Raw genomic sequence first — 24,634 nt, 5'->3', positions numbered from 1 at the left:
TCGATGCATGACGCTGGATGCTTGGGGCTGGTGTACTGGGACGGCCCAGAGGGATGGTATGGGGAGGGAGGAGGGAGGAGGGTTCGGGATGGGGAACACATGTATACCTGTGGCGGATTCATTTTGATATTTGGCAAAACTAATACAATTATGTAAAGTTTAAAAATAAAATAAAATTAGAGGAAAAAAAAAAAAAAAAATATCATTCTTCCCCAAATTAATGACACTAATGTCAAATGCTATCATTCTCCATACTGGTAATTCTGGGACAATTGGATTAAAAAGAGTTCTAAGTATTTACAAGTCAGATCTTACCGATAAGCAAAGACATGACTCAAATATATACAAGAATGAGGAAGAGGGAGTCCTTCAAATGTTATCATTTATTTCAGGTTCAGTAGTACAGCTTCACATTTTCACAACAGGTACACATGACCTTCTAGAATGATACAGGATTTAAAGGAAGTTGCTTCAAAATGTCCATTCACAGAGTCCATCCATATATATCAGCATTAAGAAATCCTGAAAAATGCTTTTTCAGGATTCTGACAGTGGAAAGTATTCTGGCTCAAATAAAGAATTGACATAAAAGGCAAGATTTTGCTTCTGTACACTCCTTCTTAATATAAAAAAGCAAAAAAACGAGTTTGATTTTGAAAAGGGAGAGAAAAGAAACATAGGTAAGCAAAACAAAGGCTATACATATGAAATTAAATAGAAATCAAGTAATGGTGGAATTTCTGATTGGGAAGGATCATTTTTATCAAATTGACAATAGACAATGCAAGAGATTAGACAGAATAATTTTACAGTAATTTAAAAAACATTACATTAAGAAATCAGAGGGTAAAAATAAAAAAAGAAATGAAGCCTTGAGCTGAGCCATGTGTAAAACCTCAGACCAGAGAGGTGAGTGTGTGTGTGTGTGTGTGTGTGTGTGAAAGTCGCTCAGTCATGTCTGACTCTTTGCGACCCCATGGACTGAAGCCTGCCAGATTTCTCTGTCCATGGAATTCTCCAGGCAAGAATACTGGAGTGGGTTGCCGTTCCCTTCTCCAGGGGATCTTCCCAACCCAGGTCTCCCATATTGCTGTCGGGTTCTTTACTGTCTGAGCCACCAGGGAAGCCCAGACAGGTGAGAAGTCTCACCAACATACCAGTATGAACAGGTCTTAAGACAAACAAGAGATTCTTCCTTGAGTTCCCTGTCTTTTGTTCTCATATATACCAACATTCTTACACATATATACAGATAGCAATGCATATACAACATATGCTTCAAAATCTTAAAATTTCACAATACAGAACACCACATAATGTTAAACATACCAACTAGACAGGATGACTGAAGATTATCTAAAAGACACACTTGAGCTTTTGAGAAAGGAATGAGCGATCTAGTGAACCAATAACTGTTTCTTGGAAACTATCAACAGCCTCATTCACATTAAACTCTGAGTTCATAGCTTTCAGCCGTCTTGGTGAAATAATATAAAACTCATGGCTTGAGTCTCAAATATTATCTTCTTTCATTGAGTTCCATAGTTCAAAGACCTACTATTTAAGCTTTATTCTCAACGTTAAGGAGATTCCTGTCAATTTCAAATAATTATACTGTCCGACAAATGAAAAATGTCTACCTGAAAAAGTGAATGGATGACTTGCCTTTGAGGTATTACATAACTTCTTCCCTGCATTTTAAGCAATTTACTCAGAAAAATCCACTACTTGTATTATTATACTGCTAGATCCCTCTAAAATTTTGACATTTACAATAGAGATAAAGATGACTATATAGACCAACTTAGCTTTAAAAGATTCAGCTCAGCAATCTAAGAATAATTTTTATAACTCTATCAGCGATCTTAAAGGTAGGTTTACAGATCTTACACTTACTATGAGCTAGCTATATTGGCAAAGATAATTTCTTCTTTAAGAGCAATGTTGTGAATTTAGATGTAAATGTCTGTAAATTATTATTATTTTTTTTGCCTGCAGATGTTATTCTACCATGTTGTCATGGAAATTCTGAGCCTTGTGCCTCTCAGAATGAATACAATACAAAAAAATTTTGTACATCTCATGTATGTTTGGGAAATGAACCACTATTATCACGTATTATGGCAGATACTCTAAGGCTAACTCCTGTATTAGCATAGTTTAAAAAATAATTCATACTCACACATACAAAGCACATGTATACATATTTACACCCATACATATACATATATACACGATACACATACAATCACATTCATGCTCGTGGCATTTTAACAAGTAATTTTAAACCTACTTGCCCAAAAGGACACAAAATACATGTACTTACACAAATTTACTATGTATACACTATACACATAGTCTGTATAGAGACACATGCATAGAAAGTATGTGTGTACACAGAAACATCAACATTTGTCACATACTGGTATTAGGTCCCATTTCATACTTGAGAATTATGGCTACAGTCTATACTAAAAAGTCATAAAATGAATATATATGACTACTCTTTAATTCTAAAGTCAGAAGGCTTATAGTTATATCACAGGAACTTGGTTTTATTATCATGTTTTGGAACAATGTTATTATCTGAACAAGTAGGCAATTTGCTAATTAAACAGACCCTACTGCTCTTCTATGTTACAGACTACAGCTAGAAGCAATATTCAAGGAGTCATTTTGGTAGATGACATCTGAAAATGTAACATATCTGTTCTAAATCAATACTATTTCAATCATCTGTCCACAACTGAGTTGATGGCAGGTCCAATTAGTCAATAAGCATGCAAGATTTAGCATGTGACAATAAAATAGATTGACCCATCAAATAAACACACAGTTTATTTTTCAAAATCCTAAAATCACTGTATGTTTTATTATACTAGACATGATGGAGCTGCATCTGTTGTTCAGGCAACATTGGAGGAATCAGGGGGCAGTTACACGAAAGACCTGAAGCGTATGGGGAATACTTAGAAAGCTCAGTAAGTGACATTCCCATCTAAAGACCTGATATGAACGCTGTCCTCTAAACTCTGCACATCCTAGAGCTTGTGACTTCACTTAAATTGACATCTCCTTTTAACAGGATGCAAACCCTTTGGGAAATGGGATTAATACTGATCACATGACACAGTACTGCAGTAAAGTGAAAATATTTTCCAACATGATGCTGAAATTCCAGGAGAGAGGCTGGGTTCCATTAGAAATAGCTTAGAAGTAAAATAAAACAAAAATGCACACACAAGATGAGACAGCTGAGACAAGGAAACTGTGGGGTTATAAACCCAGAGCAAAAGCCAAAGGTGACAAATGCCACTGTTTATGACTGCATAAAACCAGTGCAAAGAAACTTGGAAAACAAATCTCCAATTTTCCTTGACATGGTTTGTGCTGATCTAAGAACACACCAGTGGTTATCCACAATATTTTCCTTTAACCAAAGGAAACTTTTGAAATATAGAAAAACGTAAAACCACATATAGCACAAAGCCAAACCCTGAAGTATATAATCCATTAGATGCCTATTTTAGAGAATTCAAAGGAAGAAGCAAAGGGAATCCTAAAAAGAGGAAATTTTCTGAAAAGATCTCACTGTAGACTATTCCTTTTACTTAACATATTTCCACTCAGCTGCAATGCTGTTTTAAAAATACGGTATGTATCTTGTACCTCTGTTCCATTCACAAAGAGTTAACATTTTTCCAGGAGAAAACATAAGATATGAGAAGATTTAGGGTGGCGATTTAGGGTGTAGTTCTTTATACAATCACTTGTAATTTAAAAGTTGAAGGGCTCTTTTTGTAAATCTTGTATTCTCTGGTTTTTGCCTGAGTGGCCTAGTTTTAACCCTTTAGAATAAGTTCAAAACAACACCATTCAACTTGGCAAGTTCTCTTTTTAATAACGGTTAAACGTTTTTACTTCATACTTTACGGGTATCTGCTTTGGGTATAAACTACACAGGAAATTAAAGTTAAGGTAATGTACAAATCATGTTTGCTGCTTTCAAAGGGAGACATTTCAGTTGGCTAACCTGATTTACTTCTGCAGAACATGAAATGGTGTCATGGGACACAAATAGGCAGTGAATATTTGGTCTGCTGTCTGGGGACAGTTAGCAGACAAAATTCCAGTTGGCTTCTGGCCATTTCCTACATGCTAATCATCTACTCCTAGGTAGTCCAAAAGTCCGCCTCGAGACTGAACTATTAACCCCCAGGCTAAGCTGCACTTGTAAATTTTAGAAATGTTAGAATTTGCCGATTTGCTTTAAATCTCGATGTCTTAACTATTTTCTGGAAGGACCTGGAAAGAGACCCTCAAGTTGTTTGACTGCAGGAGAATGAGCTCCACTCTTAACCCGGGGCATCTTTTTTTTCCATGCCAGGTCCCATTTTTTAAATATGGCTATCCTATAATAAGGCTCAGGATTTATTAAGGAAACCTAGAATGGATAAAAAGTTACATTAACCTGTTTCAAAGGTAGGCTAAATTTTTGCATTAGGGAATTACATATTAGCATGGAAAGAGAGACATATTTTTGCTCTAACTAAATAAATCGAATGGAATTAGTGTCAAAGTGTAGTCAGTCATGCCTAAAATCAGATCAATATAAAAAATTAAATATTTTCTATGCTAGCCTTCACTGTAATCTGAGGAGGTAAATACATAAGTGAATAAAGAAATTACATTTGTCCAGACACTTCTTGAGATGTGATATTTTACTTCTTCCTTAAACTCTGAAACTAACTAGCCAAATTTACTGACTGACTACCAAAAAGCAAGCTTTGATTCACTGTTGAATATGCTTCTAGCACGAAGCAAAAACACACTGGCATGAGAAGCCTTCTAGAGCAAGCAATGCATTAACTTTTCCTTTGCAAACAACTTTGTGCTTCTGGAAAAGTTTTATTTTTAAGGAATCTTAATTTTAAAAATTACTCCCTATCAGTTTTATGAAATAAAGAGGAAGGAGAGAGGCTCTAAACAGGTAATCCTGGAGTAGGCAGAAACATTTATAATAGACAATATAATTTTCATCAGTCAAAACAGAATGCAGGAAAATAAGTATATCATTTAGGTCTAAGCCCACTATCTCTTATCTCTTAAAAATTACACTGAATGGGCTCTCTGGTAGGTAATGTGGGAAACCTGTCAAAGCAATTTCAAATATATGCCAGGGTAGGCCAATGGTCCACAAAGCAGAGGGCGGCTATACAACCTACTTTGGTCAATACAACATACAAAACCTTAAAGAGTCAGCAGTTTTCAACAGTCAAACCCCAAAAGTTTGACATACCATGAGCAATGAAGGTGAGTGATGAATGCATTAGTCAAACTGGTTACTTGCCTACTGATGTCCGTACATGCGACTACTCATGATTTACTGCAACAGTTACCAAATATTTTGCTTTCGTAAAATTCATTAGTGATTAACTGCCATGCCAGACACTTCGTTTAGTCTAACAGGGAGGATTCTAGTGGACGGATTATAGTGGGACGAGTTGGTGATGGGGGTGGTCTCCGGCTAGAAAGAGAGAAAAAGAAAGGTAAAGAAACAAGTAGAGTAACTACTAGAAGGTTATCCCGAAGATACTGAGAAAGAGCCATCCCGCACATGCTCATGCACAAACAGGCTAGCAGGAATGGTTGCCATCTGGAATAACTTAATACTGTCACTTTTCACTCACCCAGCATTTTTTAATGAAAATGAGATATTTTTCATATGCAAATCTTTCTAAAAACTGAAGTCCTCCCTCCCAATACTAATAAAAATATTAAATCATTTAAAAGCCATCTGAAAAAAAAAAAAAATAAAAGCCATCAGAAATACACTGCATATTTCTCAGCCAGTAGAGTATGCCCACTTCAGCAACTAGTAAGGTATTTAGGCCTCAGAGACTAAAGGGGTTTGAATTTTTCTTCCCTTTATGTAATGTTCTTCCTCTTTTTTTTCCCGTCAGGATGTTAATTATCACTTCTCATTGCCCTCAGCAGTAGCTTTCTCCAATATATTCTATATTTTACTTCTAATTTACTGGGTACTAGAAAATCAGAAAATCAAGGTTCCTAGAGTTCTCTACAATAAGCATAAACAGGCTCAGGGTGAGTCCCTGAGTAAATTGCATGAGCTCTGGCTTCTATTTTGGGTCCTAAAAGTCTTATTTTTAGTAACAGTATTGCTCACTTTCTGATTGGTAATGGTGTTTCTAACAGCTGAGGTTTCTAAATAAACAAACTTCATATAATGAAATATTACTGTATCTGAGAATCTTCAGCTTTATACCAACTAATACTCTTTATTCATTGAACCCATACATTTATCCTAAATGCATTAATCAGCTTTTTATGTGTGTACTTGACTTTACACATCATATCTCAGAGGGTAATGTTTATAGCCAGTAAGATTCAACAAATTCTGCAAATTGAAACTTTTCTTCTTGATAAAACTCTTCCATTGATATTTTTCAGAAAGAGCCCTCCCGCCCCCTTTCTGGAATTACTGTCATGTCATTAAGTTTTCTTCTTTATTGGACACACAAAATTGATCCAATCAAATACTCTTTCTCAGGATGAAGGAGTGAAGTTAGAAAAGCTAAAGAAAATGGTTATGCAATGTTAAAAATTACAGAGCTGTAAGATAAAATTAGATGGTCAAGGAAAAATCAAAACAAAAGAGGTATCGTTGGTTAATGGTAAAAGTACCAACCGCTTAAGTGCAAACTCATAGATCTTAGTGGAGTTTCTTTTGCCTCCAGTGCTTGACAAATATCCAAGGAACTGTGGAAGAAAGGTTTTTTCTTGGGAAGGTGCATGCCAGTTTAACCTCTTACACTAAGTCTTATCACTTAAGCAGCACTCAGTTTTTCAAAGTGTAACTACAGATACCTTATATGCACAGTACGGAACTAAACCAATTCTTACTAGCTGTTTAATTTGGGTAAACAAGTAAGTCCTTTTCCCGCAAAAGGCTACGGGGTAGTGTGACCACTAGAAATGTTTGGGCAATTTCCTGGCTGGGAAAAATCCTCCTGTTATTTCCTTTTCGCTTATGACAACGCAAAAACACCTGCCCTTTCACTAGCATATGGCTCATTTTCATTTGACAGGGTTATATGTTTGACTTACATCCTGGCTTTGAACCCAGCCATTTTCTCCTTTGATGTGAACTTGCCAGAAGCCAGAGGTCATGTCCACTTGAGGTGTTTCATAGAGTGTTTAGCATGGAGCTGCTCTCAATGATGTCCTCAATCAGAGTTCTCTTCTGATTCTTTTGTTTATCTGCTAGAACTGTATTCCTCCCTCCACACCCACCTTGGTGAAGTTTCTCTGACCTACGTTTTCCTATCTTGATGCTTCTCTAGCATCCCAATGTATTTCTAGAATTAGGTTTATATATTTATTGCCACTGACCAGAAATGGACTATGTCTTGGTCATCTTCACTTTCTTGTGGTGTCTAGGTCAGAGATTGTCATTCATTCATTGAACGTTTGACAAATGAATAAATGAAAGTTACTCCCAGAAGAAACAACTTATGAATACTTTTGATAGCCACTGATCTTTACATTATACTAAGGTATTTTAAAAAAATAAATCACTGTTCTAGCAAAAAAAAAAGCCAAAACAACAGCTACAATGGCGTGTAGGATTTAGACTCTTAGAAACTCTACCTACAGGATATTTGACTGCTTAACTGTTTAGTAGATGTTTGGAATAAATACTAAATCACAGGCCCTTCCTCGGGGAGTTTGATAGTCACATAACGTATAGAAATATATTCTTAGCATTTTAGCAGTTATAGGAGGAGTGAGAAAGTTGGCCAGAATTTGAACCTGAAAAAGCAAAACTCCATCAGAAGGCTCAATAATGGGATGGACTTAATTAGGCAATTTTATTTGAAAAAAGTAGACTTGAAATGACAAATGCAGCGAGGGGCAGAATACAGTGTAGCATGGTGGGCTAGAAACTGTTCCATGCATATGTGATAGCTTGGACTAAGTTTTGTAGCCAAGAGAGAAAGGAATGCAACTGAGTTCTCTTCTGATTCTTTGGTTCTTGGCTTAAATGTCATAGCCCAGCACTTCCTGACCATCGGATAATTTCCAACCACCACTCCTCACCACCTCATGGTTTTATGCATTTCATAGCACTTAACTGTTTGCCATTATGTATTTACTAGCTTATGGCCTGTGTTCTCCGGTAGACAGCAAACTTCTTGAGTGCAGAGACCACGTATTCTGTATTTATTACATATATTCAGTATTCAGTATAATGTGATTAGAAGACAGTGAATAAATATTTATTAAATAGCAGACAAACAAGTGAATGACTGAAAAGTACCTACACAAAGATGTTCAGACAGGCTAGAGTATAGACTAGCTCAAGGAGAGTGGGTCCAGCGAGGCCAGAAATGCAACTTTTTTTGAAGCATTTGTCAGAGGTTTATATTTGAGACAGCACGTTTACACAGAAGTTGAAAGATGTGTATTTTAGCTCCAACTGCCAATTTGTGTAATCATTAGTCACTAAACTTCTCTAAGCCTTAGTGTTCTCATCTATGACACAGGAGACTCAGACTAGATGATCTGTAACATGCTTTCCAGTTATGCACTGCATGTATAATTTATTGAGCATGTACTACGTGGTCTGTATTATGCTCCATAATTTTTAAAAACTCAAATCTATTCATAGTGGAATACAAATGGGCTAAAACAAGTATGCAAGTGGTTTTACTACAGCACCCCATTTTAAGTGGAAAAAATGAGGCAAAATTTTGTAATTCAGGCTCAGAGCTTGAAAATACAATAATGTGGTTAAAGCAGGGGCAAATATGATTTTAATCATGGCATATAAAATTTGAAAGTCATAGGAGAATGTAGGTCTATAATGGGGTTAAAGAAACTAGAAATTAAGTGGGGAGGTGGAAGGGATGGACTCAATGATAGAGACAGAGAATAGAAAGATTGAAATACTCTGATGGCACAGCAACCTCTCCTTAATCTCCTCTCCAATCTTTGGACTGTGTTGATGCAACGAGACAAAGTCAACGATAATAGGCAATTGCAGAAAGAAGGCAAGGCAGGAAACTAAAAAAATACAACTTTCTATTATGTGCCAGGTCTTTTGTTTGTCTTGTTCATCACCATATCCCAGAATTCAGCTTTGTCTTTGGCTCATGCTATTTTTTTTTTTTTCAAATAAATAAATCAGCAGAACCTATCCATTACGAGCACTTTAAGGGAGTCCCTAGGGCACTAAATAGGCACTGCACCCTGTGTGGTGAATTAATGATTGAAAAAGAAGAAAGATCAAATTTCCATCATGGTCTCTTAAAAAAATTATGACATCTTTAAAATATGCCTAGTTTTAAGTTAAAATAACTCATACATGTACTTAGTAATTAAAAATCCTGAAGAGCTGGTCAAGCCTTCTGGAAGAAATAAGCACCATTTTATTTCTAAACAATAACCCCTTGATAATCTAGTAAGGGAAACAATCTAAGAGGAGCATCAAGTTGTTCAGTGTGAATTTTCTTAATAAGTAATGCTAAGATGTTTGCCAACTTCAACACCAGAAAAACATTTAAGGTTTACTGTTAAAGTTCATTTCATTGGTCCAGTTCCTAACCATTCAAAGAGTTTCCAAAGATATTCACCTCATAAGACAGTTTGTTTTGGGCCAAGCAGAGTTATTTGTTTTGTACCAGATTTTTCTCCATTACTTTGCACAGAGATGGGCTTCATTAAATTACCCATTATATTGAAATGGAGCATCTTGCATCACTTAGTGTTTATTGAAACACTGTGTGGTGTGTGGGCGGTTTATGGTTACGATAGAAGAGCCATGTTTCTGCTTCCAAATCAAAGGGAAAGATGTAATACTTAAAGTTGCATTTGTAGCTGCAGGGATGGGCCGGGTGCATTATTTTGGACAATGACAAATTTTGTAAGAAAGTCGAATGTTCATACGGGGTGGGTGGCATGGTGGGGGAGAAACTGGCTACAATGATAAGAGAGAAGAATGAATCAATTCTCTGATTGTCTCATTTGATTCTTTTCTAAGAATGGGAGAACTAAATCTTCATTTGCTCTTCTCTGGGTTAGCTGGTTCTGAGTATTCACAATGCGTGACCGATCTTAACAGGGGTGCATCGTAACACCAATTACTGACATGGCTTGGTCTTTCTGCCCCTGCCTGTATTTCTCTTCAGGATGGAAAGTGAGATTTATCTATCTGATAAGTTTGTGAGCCAGCCTAGGCCTATGTAGCTCAGGCTCCATCCTTTCCTTACTTAAACCAAAATATCAGGACTCCCAGGCCGGCATTTTTTCTATAGGGCAGTCACATGGGCATGTTCTAAGGGTATGTCTCTGAAATTAGACTGTACATCAGAACTCCCTGGAGGGTTTGCTAAAACAGAGGTTTCTAGGTCCCACACAGACTTTCTATAGGGGTGAGACATTTCTAGTAAGTTCCTAGATTATGCTAATGCTGCTGGTCCCATGCTTTGAAAACTGTCTGAAGACATAATAAATGATTTTGTCCTTGCTTTCTTAGCAATTCATTTCACTTGCCAGATGAAGTCAGAGTAAAAAAGAGAAAGTGCTGGGAAAAACTATCTTAAGAAAGATGAAGAAATGGTTGTGGAAATTCTTTGATACCTTTGGAAATCAGATTCAAGCATGGGTCAAATTGGTTTTAGGTTTATTTTGTAAAGACTGAGATATTATACCACAGTAGTTTTTTTTGTGAGTCATCACCAGAAGAATAACTACTTGTTTAGAGAAGCTTGCTCATGAACATGGCAGTGGGTGCAGACACTAAGCACATCTAACCATGCTATTCCAAGTTGTCATCTTTGAAAAGGGTACAACTGAAGCCCAGCCTAATTAGTTAGGTGGACCCAAATTAAAAAAAATAAAAAACTCTAAAAAAATCAAAGACTGATACTTTTAGGGGAATTAATTATATTTGCCTACAAGGACAGTTATTTGCATAAAAAGGATATGCAATTTATACCATAAGTTCTACTTATTAGATATAGGTAAAGTCTTCAAATATAACTGTTTTAAAATTTAATTTACATGTAATTGCATTTAGGGTCATTTGGTCTTATTGATGAAAAGATAAAAAAGAAGGATTTTGTCTATCTAAGCACAAGAAGTAAAGTATCTCTCCTTTTTGAGGGCTACATAGGATGAATTTCTTAGAGAACAAAAGCAAAAACTGCTTCTGAACTTTCTAAAATCGTGACGCATGCCTCCCACAATGGACTCTGCTGTGCTTGGTTCTCAAGTGGCTTCAGGCAAAAATGGCTCTGGTGGCGTCTGAGTCAGCTAAATGGGGGATGCCCATAGTTTCTCCTTCCCAGGAACTGAAATGCCTTACTTCTCCATGACCCTCTTGAATAACTTAATCCTTGCATCATTTTTCAAAGTTTAAGGCATGTATACATAGTTTATCATCTGAACAACATTATAAACTTCACATGACCTGAGATTACGCCTTATCCTGCTTGCAGCCTTTCATAGCACCTGTAGGGGGCAGTGTCTCAAGCAGGAATTCAAGGACAGGAATAAGTGAACATGCCCAGGAATAAATCAGACAGGAGCACACCTCCAGGTGAAATGGAAAGGCAGCTAACTATGACCCAGGACTTCCTCTTGCTAATGTCTGCTCTAAGAGAACAGATTGTGGGACACAGTGTTTTTAAATTTCAACACAGCATTGTGCTTTGCTTCTTAATTTGAGCATTTATTAAAAAAACAGGTTTTGGATATCTAAAAAGTCCAAGGCAAAGTTCAGGAAAATGCTATGAACAGTCATGATTTTGTCCACATGGAAGATAATATTTTGTAACTGTCAAAAACACTATAGGATGCTATCCAGCATATTTTTGGCTCTTTTAGCTTTGGTACAGAGTGAGCCAGTACTGTCCAAGAATAGTTTACAGTAGATGTTGGAAACAACAGAGAAGTTGGAGTACATTTAAAGGATTCAAGAGAAATTCTCTAATATGACTCTTGCTACATTTTAGAGCCAGCATTTCTTTCCCCTGTGAAAATGAACCCATGATTTTTAAATGTATGTCATTGGGAAAGTATGAATCAACTGATGAACTTTGAAATAACAACATAAGGGGAAAAACAGTCTGTAATTTTTATTTGAAGATGCAAACATATAATATACTGTATAAATTAGTCTCTGAGATAACTGGTTATATAATCCACCTTGCCACACTTCTTTCACTTTATTTTAAACGTCTGACTTGGGTTCCACCCATAAGGATGGTACAGATAAATCCACTTCTGTGGTTGCAGCAAAAAGGCAGCTTAAGGGATTATATGCCTACATGAACTCCGCTCAGTTTATGATTTGTAAAAAGAATTAGCCAGGCAAGGTTTTAGCACAGAAGAAATAGCACAAGAACAAGAGAGAAAGTGTGCATTTAAATAATTTCTTAAAATACACTAAATATTGGGCTAATTCTGAAAATAAACTTTGATTAAACATTGTATATCAACTCATTTTGTTTTCTCTCATTCACTCAATAAGCCCTGTTTATGTGCTAGGTACTGTATAAAGCGTTAGGGGTACAGAAATAGAGACAGTCACTGCCCAGGAATCTCTAGTCCAGCTGGGAAGAGAGACAAGTAAACAGTGTCACAGCTGGGTAAGTGCAACGACAGGATTATGCCTCAAGCGTTTCAGGGATACCTGGAGTCTTAGACTGGAGTTGGAAAGAGGTTGGGGTGTTAAAAGGGCTTGAAGAAAACAGAAAAAGTTGAGGGTGCCGGCATTCCAGGGATAGGAGATAGTACGTATGAAGGGGGTAAAAAAGCTAGAAAAAGTACTGTCAGCTTGAGAAATCAAATGTCTCATATTTTATCACAAGTGGCAAAACTACTTGTTTTAATCCAAGTCCTAATTCACAAAGCAAAGTCTTTAAGGGTTTTTTGTTTTAAAATATGATTCCTAAAAAGCATTACTTCTGACCTTTTTATATTTTAGTTTCTGTACTATATCACTGACAACAGAGAAGCTGGGTAGAGAAAAAGACTAAAAGGTTTGCAAAGAAACAGAAGGTCAGAGGAATATAGTGATGAGAAAACTACACAGAGACAAAGGAGGTGGTTTTGAAAGATTCACACGCACATGGTTATTGAATGAAGTTAGGCAGTGTCCCCTCTGAGGACTTTTTTCTCTCTTTGTCTCTTTCTCCTCTTCTTTCCCTTCCTTCTGTCTCCCTCTCTACCTCTTTCTCTCTTTCAAGAAATCCCCAAAGAGATCTAAGAACTTACATGCATGGATGCAGAAACCTAGTCCCACTGATGGTAGCTGGGGCAAAGCTATTTCTAACCCTCTTCACGGTCTTCTGTCCTCTTTTCCCTGCCCTTCCCCTCACTCCCACACCAGGCACCAGGGGAGGGGGTTGGCCAATTCAGACATTTGGGGGAAGGAGGAGAGGTTGGGAAGGAGGTGCTAAGGACCAGCTACTGGGAGAGGCGAACTTTTACTTCTGAGATGTACACTGCTTTGTCACCTCAAGTCAGGGAGAAGAAATGAAAAGAAACAAGGATGGGGAGGAAAAAGGCAACACTGGATCTCTCTATGAAACTGTAAAATTCACTTCTGCATTGGAAAGGTGGGGAAGACCTTTTCTCCTTTCTGACAGCAAGAACCTTCTGGGCATGAGTATCCGACTTGGGGCCTGACCTCAAAGGGGGTAAATGTGTACTGAGAAATACAGATGCAAAAGTTAACTTTCCAATTCCTCTTATTTTTGTAACAACAACAAAAACTGAGCATGAGGAATCTGAAGATTTAGAGAAGATTTATGTTATACCAAGGTTTCATTTTTGCCTGACTGTGAAACCTAGTGAATTAAAAAGCCAGTTTTAAACGCACCACATGGTATTTTTCTGGTCATGTATCAATCCGAGAGGAAAAAATGGAGACGAAGTACAGTTTACTAATTAGAATCCCAGTGATTAAAAAAAATTCCAGCAGGAGGAGCTCTAACATACTTTAGAGTTCAAGCTTGAAAAACAAAAACACTGAAAGCAAACAGAAAAACAGAGAGGTGGTGTGCTTTGCAAGCTGCCATGTCAGTGAACAAATATGTAACGGAGTCCAATTAAATGCTCAGTGCGAAGACAGAATGGCCCACATTTTCTCCCTTCCACAAGTCTCCGTGTTCTGATGCAGTTAAACTGGGCACGGATCTGTGGTGTCAGGAGCAAAAGGTTGATTTCTAGGCAAGTGTAGAAATTATTCTTTTCCTCTTGAAGTATCATATTGTTTCTAAATGAGTCTTCTGACGCTGGCTCAAAAACTGCCATTTTAAAATGAAATCTTCATCGGCGTTTGAAGGCACTACAAAAACTCCTGAATGTTCTTCTCCTTTACTCTGCGGCTTGTTGGACGCTTTTTTTAAAATGAGAGAAATGCTGTGTTTGTAAAAACTGGTGCTAAAAGGGCAAGGAATCATAAGTCCCTTGGGCCATGTAAAGAGTCTGCAGAAAGAATTACAGCTTTCTAACACACTCACACACATCAACTGGAATACAAAGAATTTACTCAGGAAAACAGTGAGAAGTATATGAATTTAACAGTTACCGGATTTTGGGGGTAAGCCTTTCCATTCTGGACAGTGTTGTGGGAGAGGGATAGACAAGTGGGTGCACAGTATGATCACAATTACTTAACCTGAAGGAAATTTTCAACCAATCCCTTCTAATCGTTCGCCAATAAGAAGTCAAACTTTTTGTTTTACACCTTAATGGTATGCCCACATTTAAAAATTTTATACTCGCTCCTACAGAAACTTTAACTAGACCAATTCAGACCAAAAGTCACTAAATAAAGCTAGTCTAGACGGAAAAATCTATGAAAACCATATGTCTTTTAGGCATCTGTCTTACAAAAAACTGCCATCATCTTGGAGAAATAGTTCACAAAATATGCTTTTAGGAAAACACTGCTGTAATGACCATGGGAGCTGTGCTCAAGAAGACGGCTGGAGAGAGCAAAGCTAGAATGTTTACAAATAAGAGGCTCTCATTTCTACATATATCTGTCTGTAACCATCACTGAGAGGATGGGCAAAGGCAGATGTAATTTATATTTCCACTCTTCTAGAAGGGATCAAAAAAGTTTACAGTTTTGTTCCTTCACACCCCCACAGAATGTTAGACCAACGGATCTCAAAGCATCTCTGTTCTCACTCACAGAAAACTGTTTTGAATAATCTTGTACGTGGATGGGGCCAAAAAACCAGAACATTTTCTTCTGATTATTACCACATCTGGCGGGCCTGCCAAACACAGCTAGAAGGCAGGTGTCCGACAGAAGTAACCAACGGAAGACCGTCCTATATAATTGGGTGTAGTGCCTAACTTAGAGACAAAAGGGATCAGAATGATGGGGAGTACAAAGCAGGAATGCAATGAGAATGCAGTAAAGACAAATGTCCTAAAACCTTGCCTTTCTGCTTTAACATCGCTTTCCGGACTGGAGACAGTGGTCAGCACTACCTTCGTTATTCTAGCTCCATATTTTTGTACCTCAAAATGCACCTTAATAAGTGGTATGAAATCCACAGACAAAAATGTAAAGGTTAACTTTAATGATAAAAATAACAACATATAGACAGAAACCTGAATAGTCTACAGAGACTGGGAAAGTATTTGTAAGTTGCAAAGATTCCCTGTGACCCTCAAGAATATTTTGCTGAGACTTCTTGCTCTACAGGGAAGGGAACAACACAGTAACCGTGGTTATCGGTATGAATGCCTCATGTGCTGTTCAGTCACAAGACTGAATAAACACTATATATCAAATGGAAAGGGTCCTGGGTTGAAGGAGGCGAGTATAGTAAAAAAAAAGAGGGAAATCTACAAGATGTCATCAATCACACACCAAAGTTTTAAGCAAAAGCAAGAAACACGATTTCAACATGTTTATTCAAAGATACGGTGCCTCAAAATGAATTTCCAAATACTTATTAGTTTTAGAGTATTAAGATGGTAATAGGGTAGTTTAGAGTGTTCGAAATATTAAAACAAATCAAGGAATCATATCAACAACCCTCATCACAGATCCCTAAACTGAACTGGAGAGCATTTAAGTAGGTTAATCAAAGTCCGCTGATGAATTGCAGGGATTTTTATGGTCCATTAATTTCAGTCCTGAGAGTTCTGATACTACTACTATTACAGCTAAAACTATAACTTTTCTTTCTTTCAAAGGATATGTACAGCATGGATTTATTGTGACTTTAGACCCAGTTACGTGGGGGGAAATTACTGCAGTGGTTTCTCTAGTTAACACATTTACTAATGTTTCCTTAATTTTCCACCCCAAGAGGCAATAATTAAGGTAGCACTGGCCTCACATGAAGTTTTATTATTTTAGTTATTAAAATACTTTCCAATACTGCTAAGAAGTAAAAAGAAATTCTAGTTGTTTTAAAAATAAGTAGACGTTTTTCCTCATTTTTATAGCTTTACTCCATGAATGGTGGTCTAAAAGGCAAAGCAGAGTGCAGACTTTCTGGCGAAAACACTTGAGCACGAGACTAGGAGGAGATTTATTTGAGGGAAAAACTGCATTCACTCTTAAAATTGGCTTCAAAAGCAATCCTAATATAAAGTTTAAAAATGCACATGGTACAGAATATACCTTACATAATTATCCATTTCCAAGTGGAATAATTTCATTTTAGATTCTCTGAGCTGCAAAATATCTTTAAAAAAGGATTTCCCATCTCCTCTTATCATAAAAAGTCTCATGCTAGATGAATGTCAAATATACTGAAATGTAGATAAAGCTGCTCACGAAAATCTGAAACCTAATACAGGTATCTATTTACATGGTGGAGGCAACTGGCATATTTGATTGTAAAATAAGATTATTTTCCAAATCATATTCAGAGCCACCTGAGGTCTCCTTTCTCTCGGGTTTCAAAATTGCCACTGATGCCTGGGGATTCACTTGTGGTGATATATCTAGTTGGTGGTTATCTAGTCTTTCCCTTATTCTCTCTTTCTCAAAAACAAAACAAAAACAGAAAAAGGATAAAGTTTACTTCTAAATTTTATATTAACCTACACATTTACTGGGTTCCCATAACAGCAGCAAGAACAGTATTATCCCATTTTTCAGTGTTTAATCCCAGTGGGGGAAAATGCTGACTTTATGAAGATTTGGAATTCTCCATGTGTCTGAGCAATTAAAATCAAGAAGGCCTGGCCTTGTCATTGACCATGAGCAATTGAGAATTTTGCCATTTACCATTTTGATTATGCATCTTTCCCCCTGGTCCTTGGATGGAATGTGTTCTTTCTACAATTCATGTGAGCTGATAATTTTGGCTGGAGAACAGGAGTGGACAGTTCCTGGTGTTTATGGGAATGGTTAAAAAATAATTTCAGAAATTAGAGCACTCGTTGTTTGTGGATTTGCCTACCATGTGGCTCTGATGCCTAAAAATTAGCCAGAAAGAAAAGAAAGTATTGTGCCATGATGAGCCTGCCTCAGTTCTTTGTGGCTTTCGACACTGCCCTCTGTAGGAATTCTATTTATGGTCAGAGTTGCCACATGAGCTTAAACTTCATCTAAATACTGATAATGTGGCATCAGTACACAGGCAGATTCTTAGAAACCCAGTGCCTTTCCAACACGCCCCCCACCCCCCACCTCCTCTTCTACATTTAAAAATACTGGCCAGACTAAAAGTGTAATATTCTTTTGGAAACAGCACTGGGTAAGCCAGATGGATTTCATTTGGCAACTAAAGGGTGTAAATATATGTTTAGATTCAGAGGTTCCCCTAGACAATGGTTACAAGATGTTGGCTACAGTAAGCTGAGGGTTTCAACGTAGGGCATTTAAAAATTCTATATTTAAGCAGCAATAAAATAAAATAAAATTATGACAAGTAGACAACAGCCATCAAACCCTCAGTTAAATCCTCAGTTCCTCTCTCATACAACTGGAGGTAGGCATGTAATTCATATTCTGAGTGAAAAATGCAGCATTTACATTTTCATGTTTAATTTCCTGGCTATTTATTGGCTGAAGTGGCTCTAGTAAGCTAAATTTCACTTCTGATTTTTTCCTTGTAACTGATAAATCAGAGGGAGGAAGAAGCATCCAGCAGCTTATTCTTGGAGCTGGCTGCTTACAGAAAATTTAGAGGTGAAAGAGCCATGGATCATGCTGTGCCATGAATCTCTGAAGTCATTGAAAAACATGCCATCTGACCATAACTGCCTGAAAATGAAAAATCGTTCCCCGTAAAACCGTTCTTTTCTTACAGTGAGGGAGACAAAAGAGGGCAGTGATGAAACAGAAGTACTAGCTTGTGTGCGTCTACAAGACTGTGGGTCTGCTTACACTGGGTAGAATTGTTTTCTTTTCTTTCAGCTGACATCAACTTGTATGTAGGAACATTCAGCAGATTCCAGCTGGTGACAGTTGGCTGCTGACTGGCTACAGGACGAATAATAACTATTGACTGTGCGTTTTTCACCGGACAATGGCTCTTGTGCCAGACTCCAGTCTTGGCTGTTTTCCTCGATCAGGTGAAACCAGGGGTGGATGGGCTACCCTGAAACTCAGAAAGGCTTTCCCTTCATTGTTGAAGCTTAGCAATGTACAGCCCCAAACAAGAACAATGACAGAGCTATTTGCTATTATTTGTTGTGAGACGTGGAAGAAGTTGTTTTGTTAACTCAGTGCCAGTTACCATGGGGCTGAGATGGTATATGGTCTATTGTTATATTTATTGCCCTGCTTTCTGTCTGCATTTCTGTTGTTTGTACTGTCTCATGTAGATCCTTTCTTATTTTCCTTTTTCTTGTACCCTCCTGCAATATCAGATGTTTGGAAAAGTAAGATAAGGGGCACATTGAAAATTTAAAGGCAATCTGAAGTCTATCTTGACACAGCTGTAAAGCTCCCACATTCCTGAGCCTGACCTAAATAGACTGCCAGTCAGTCTGGACTGTGGTGGGATGGAGATGTTTGTGTAAAGTAACTCAAGTTTGCTAGACCCAAGAAGGAAACCACCAGACTAATTTACTTCCACTCAAACTAGAATGAAACCAAGACCCTGAAGAAAGAAAACCTTTGACATTAACCATTGATCCACTTTAGTGAATTATTATGTTACAACCAGAATCACTGTGGTATTTGAATGATTTTGATGAAATATTTAATAGAGAGGATCAAATAAAATTAAAGACATTTTCTTTAGTGAACATCTTGTGGCCAAATTCCTATATTCATGAAAATATATTAAGCATCATGACAACTCATGGTAAACCTACAACAAATTATTAATTACATTTGGGGTTTCAGTAACAAATTCTGTGACATAGTAGCCTCACAATATGCCTCAAATATTAAGAATCAGAAACAATGCTTTGAAGGTGTTTCTAGTCTCAGCAATTATACTTTGTAAAAATCCTTGCTTGATTTTTAAATCCAGTTGCTAAATATAATAACTGTTCCCTGAAAAATCAATACACCTAATCATAAATTTATCTGTTTGTTCTTTAAAGGAGAAAGATGGTGAGGAAAATAGAAAGCTCATGGCTGAAATCAGAAATCACAAGATGAATTCATCATTCGTCCAAAGACACTCAGCTGCTAAAAGAAGTCATGCTTTTAGAGGGCTGTTGAGGAGGGAGTAAGTCAGGATGTTTCCAGAACATGACTGCTGAGGAGTCAGACACAGGCTAGTCCCACAAGTTGCTTAACTGTCCGTGAACCCTGAGCCCACGACTTCAAGGCTCGGCAGCTTCGTCCTTCATGGCACCAAACCTTGATATTAGGGATGCAAAGACACACTCATAAGAATCACAGGTTTTCTCTTATTCAAAATTTGGGGAACTGGCTAAAAACAAAACAAAACAGGGGAGCTTTATCCCTAGGTGAAAGGGATTCTGTGTTATCATCTGTCAGTTAAATCAATGCATAAAATATGTATGCATAAAAGAGACACGGTACAGAAGACATCAAGGTCAACCATTTAAAACAAGATTAAAGAGAATCAAAGGGCTTTTACCTTTGTAAAGAAAAGAACATGCATGCATGGACTGTCTCTTCACATAAAGAACTGATGTATCTTTTGCTATGGTTAGTTGAACCATGAATTACTGAGAATGTGGGGCTGTGAGGAGACTCTCAAGGTGCTCCATGTAAAGTCAGGGAAACTAAGTCATGGAAGGAGTGCAAGTGGGAGGCCCTGGGGTAATCTTAATGCTATTCCAGGGCTGTCCCTGCAAGGCAGGGATGCCGGTATCACCATGGGCCTCCCCAGAGAGAGACTCTTTCTATCCAGCACTCTTGATATCCATGCTGTGTTTCTGTCATGTGAATGAGCTGGAGTAAAAGCTAACCCTCTCCTCTGATTCACTTGTGTCATTTTTAAAAGACACCATCAGACTTGGTGATAGGGAGTGGTTAAAAAAGGACTTCTATTTTTTTTTTAAGTTTTTTTTTTTTTTTTAAATAGAAGACTGGGTGATGAGGTAAGTGAAGTTTGCTTTTCCTTGGATAGAGACCCTTCCTCCCACCCTTATCCCCTTTTGACCGTTGCAAAATAGCTTAGTCCAAGGAAAGGGGAGAAGACAAATGAATAAAATAATGTCAGAGTCACCGTTGCCAGGAAAAACACACTCTGATTCAGTTAATTTGTTCTGTTAATGTCAAAGGCTGTGATTCCCAATTAGCTAATTTTAAGAAGCTCTAACTGAAAATAGCTACATCAGCCCTAGACATTAGGATCCTCAAGTAAAAGAATAGGGCCCCTAAAGAGGTACTGAGGTCTGTTTAAGAGTATCTTGCTAAACAAGGATACAACTAAATGGGGTTTTCCAACTGGGTTTCAGCCCCTCCAGAGAAGCTGATGGAGGTGAGAGAGGAGGGGGACACACGAAACCGTCTAGCATCAGAAAATGTTCCCCAAGTCAGATTTGTGTACAGTCAACTTTCTAATGGTAGAATCATCCCTGTTGATGAGCCTCTTTTGGACAGAAATGCTTCCCTAGTTCAGGAGGAATTAATTAAAGCAGGCATGTAGTTTGCAATATTTCTAGCTCCCTCACTGAAAGGCTCCATGCACATAAACCAGAACAGTTTGAGCAGCTGAGAAAACCTGGGCCAAAAATGACTCCACCAGCCTCTCTCCTTCCTCTTTCTTTACATTGAAACGGAAAGATAAAATAATAATCACTTAAAAAAAAAAAAAAAAAACCACCCAGAATACTCATGGTTTCTGTACAACTGTAAGCACTTTCATTATGTCTGAATAGGGTCATAATAAATCTATGCTCTTAAAAGTGAAGATCATAGCCTGCTAATGAAACTGTGAATTATCCGGAAGAAAACTAAGCTCGGGCACACAGTGCATGGCAGAATCCTCTGCTGCTAAAAGTTCAGTGTTTGCCTTTGTAACATTAAAGCCCAACAGGGAGCTGGCGGGATACCCCTTGTGCTGTCTTGTCATATTATGAGTTTCTGGTTTCAGATAAAAGGGGAGAAAGGGCCCTTAAGAAAGCAAAGGACTGGGGAAAAAAATTAAATTTCCTTCTCGGAAAGCTAAGGGTTGGTTTTCTGAAGATGATGGATAATGGCATTTCAAGTTTTTTAGATTTTAATAGAGAAAATGGAGGCAAGTCATGGAGGGAAAAGAGAATACATAAATAAATAGAACAAGGTGAAGTTTCCACAAGAATTCCTTTAACTTTTTCTTTCTTTCTTTCTATCTCTGTCTCTCTTTCCTTTCCTCTCTCTTTCTTTTTTTGAAATCTTAAACCTCATTTCTGGCTTGCATTTGGTAGGATTCCCGCTCTGGCTTTTATTAAAAACAGACTTTATGTGGTCAGAATTCTCCATCTAAAGCTAAACTTTAATAGGCATAAGGATCCTGACAGAGTCTTTCTTGCTCTCTCTCAGGTGACCACCCCCCTGCCCCTCCAGGGATTTCCCTCCCAATGCGCAGAACTGGCGCTGAAACTCGAAGGCTCAGCAGAAAACAACCAACTTTCCTCTTTTACTCAGAACTCTCATTTCTGTTTTACATTTGAGACTCTTTGCAAGGCCAGATCAAATTAAGTCTGGCTCTAACTTGAGAATACCCTAAAAATTTTGAGTAACACAACTGTTGTCCTATAAATTCCCGAGGGCAGACGACTGAAACCTGGAGGTTTCCCTCTCCAGCTCAGGCTCCGGAGGCTGATTCCTGCCGGCTACCCTCTGTGAGTGAGCTCAGAAATACCAAGGGCAACTCCACCTGGCTTAACAAATCAATTTAGCATTCAGCAGTATCTCTGAAGGGTATTAGCAAGCCAGCTTATCTGAAACAAAGAGGTGAAGCAGCCAAGCGAGCAGGCAAAGACATGCACTTTCATTCCTGAAGACAGGCATCCCCAGGTTGCTCTGGTTCCTTCTTATAGCTAAACAGACAAAATAGCTGACTTCAAGGCTCCTGTGTGGGACTCTAACAGCCCTCCCCCAATGGCCTCCATACGTTCTTGGCACAATGGCAGACCTTTTCCCAGTCAATTTTAAGTTTCCTAAAATAATAATTTAATTTTGCTTATAAGTGAGGCTCAGCGCTGACCTTTATGCTTGATTACATGGAAGGGACAGTCTTTTGAATGCTGCAGTACAGAAGTTCTCAAGGGGAGGAAGATTAACTCCCCCAAACCAGTGACAATGTCTGGAAACATTTTCAGTGGTGACAACTCAGTGAGTGCAACTGACATCCGGTGGGTAGAGGCCAGGATGCTGCTAAACGTCCTAAAATGCACAGCATGACCCACACAACAAAAACGTCAGTAGCGCTGAGATGGAGAAATCCTGACATTATGGTTAGGAGACAGTTTTGGAGTCAGACTGCTTGGTGTTGAAGCCCAACTCTGTTAGGGCCTGGTTGAGTGCCTTGGGCAAACAGCTTAACCTCTGCATCTAGTCTGTAAAATGGACAATCACCTAACTCGTGGGGTTGTTGTGAGCATTCAACAAAAATATACCTGCAAAACTCTCAGGACAGCGCCTAGCATACATTTTGGTGGTGGTGATTTAGTCACTAAGTTGTGTCCGACTCTTTTGTGACCCTACGGACTGTAACCCACTGGGCCCCTCCATGCATGGGATTTCCCAGGCAAGAATACTGGAGCGGGTTGCCATTTCCTTCTTCAGTGGGTCTTCTCAACCCAGGGATCGAACCTGGGCCTCCTGCATTTCAGGCATATTCTTTACTGACTGAGCCACCAGAGGCAGACACGACTAAAGCGACTGAGCACGCACGCACGCAAAGCAAACATTGAGAGCTCAATAAATATTATCATTTTTATTATTAATACTAGAATTAAGCTCAGTTCCAAGTAAATTATAAATCAAATTTTCTGAGGTTAGAGGAAAAAAAAACTGGTTTGATACTACACATATCCTCTCTGATGGGGACCACAATGGTGATGGCAATAACATCCACTGTGATTTACAGTTAATGAGACTTTTTCAAATATCCCATCTCATATGATTTGAGCAACAACCTTGGTGAGTCTTTATTTCATAGATGAGGAACTCATGGCTCAGTCTGAGTTTCCCAAGACCTGTGGCAAATCAAATCTTCTGATTTCACTTCCCTTCTATTCCTCTACACCTCCCTTTGTTTGGTGGTTTAGGATACCCTTCTTCTCTTCATTACACCCAACAGCCCTGAAGATTGAAATAAATGTAAGCACTGTAATCAGAGGGTGAGGTGACTCAGACTTCATGGGTAGGCAGAAAGCACTTCTCTTTTGACAGTACAAGCATAGTAAGGTTTTCCTTCATGGAGTATACAAATATTTTAATCCTCTGAATTGAACTTTGAAAAAACTAGCTTTCTCTATGGGCTATTTTCTTTCCTTTTTAAATTTCTGATGTTGGAAAAAAAAACAAAACCCTAATTCCCTCTATTTTCAAAATCTCTAATTAATATATTGACTGTAAATGTATGAAGGTGAGACTATAGTTTCAACTATATGTGGTATACATGATTTCAAGTTTCAGTTATTTATTAGCTATTTTGTTTCACAATTAAGCCTGAAAATCTGCTTATAAATGCCAGAATGTATTATTCAAATGTACATTGTTCTATTTATTGTCAGTGACCGCACACAGCAGTCATATGTCTGTGTAAAAAAACAATTGCAGATGAATCAGCCAGATTTTTACTCAGCCTACATTAAAGTTAGTGACATTGGGTTTAAGGGTCAAAGTTCGGAGGGCAGATGGATAATATTCCTTGAAGTCAGTGGTTTTATAGAATTCCTCTGGTAATAGAAGAGGCTAGGCCTTAGCTTGTGATGCTCTGGTGACCTAGGGTGCACACAGCTTGCAGCAAACCAGCCACTGGCTCTTTCACTTCAAAGTTCTCTGTCAAATTCTACAAATAGCTGCCAAAACATCATTCATCTGGACCTAAGTTTCTGTGGTTCATTTAGTTTGTGCCAGTAGAGAAAGGAGAGTGTAGTTCATATATTGGTTTCTAAATGGAGTCATGGGCTCAGCAATCTTCCTATGATTCCTCTCCTGGGGGAGGGGATACAGCAAACATGTAGGACAGTATCTCTG

At 38.0% G+C, this 24,634-nt stretch overlaps 1 protein-coding gene across 7 annotated transcripts in view; it reads right to left on the bottom strand.

Moving 5' to 3' along the window:
* Positions 1–1,022: 1,022 nt before the first annotated feature.
* The window catches only part of DNM3 (dynamin 3), a 643,298-nt gene continuing 619,686 nt past the window's right edge, over positions 1,023–24,634 (bottom strand). For 4 of the 7 annotated variants that reach the window (XM_010852107.1, XM_010852116.1, XM_010852123.1 and 1 more), the window contains one exon: positions 1,023–5,527. In XM_010852107.1, coding sequence (XP_010850409.1) covers positions 5,458–5,527 — 70 coding nt within the window. In that variant the 3' untranslated portion in view covers positions 1,023–5,457. Of the gene's footprint in view, positions 5,528–16,388; positions 19,832–23,399; positions 23,735–24,634 lie in introns of those variants that run through there. The other 3 variants (XM_010852131.1, XM_010852147.1, XM_010852111.1) reach the window with 2 other exon arrangements.

The sequence above is a fragment of the Bison bison genome, unplaced genomic scaffold (assembly GCF_000754665.1).
Source record: "Bison bison bison isolate TAMUID 2011002044 unplaced genomic scaffold, Bison_UMD1.0 scf7180017851926, whole genome shotgun sequence".
NCBI classification, from domain to species: Eukaryota; Metazoa; Chordata; class Mammalia; order Artiodactyla; family Bovidae; genus Bison; species Bison bison.
Note: the sequence above shows the minus strand (reverse complement) of the source record. Positions and strands in the feature narration are given on the sequence as shown.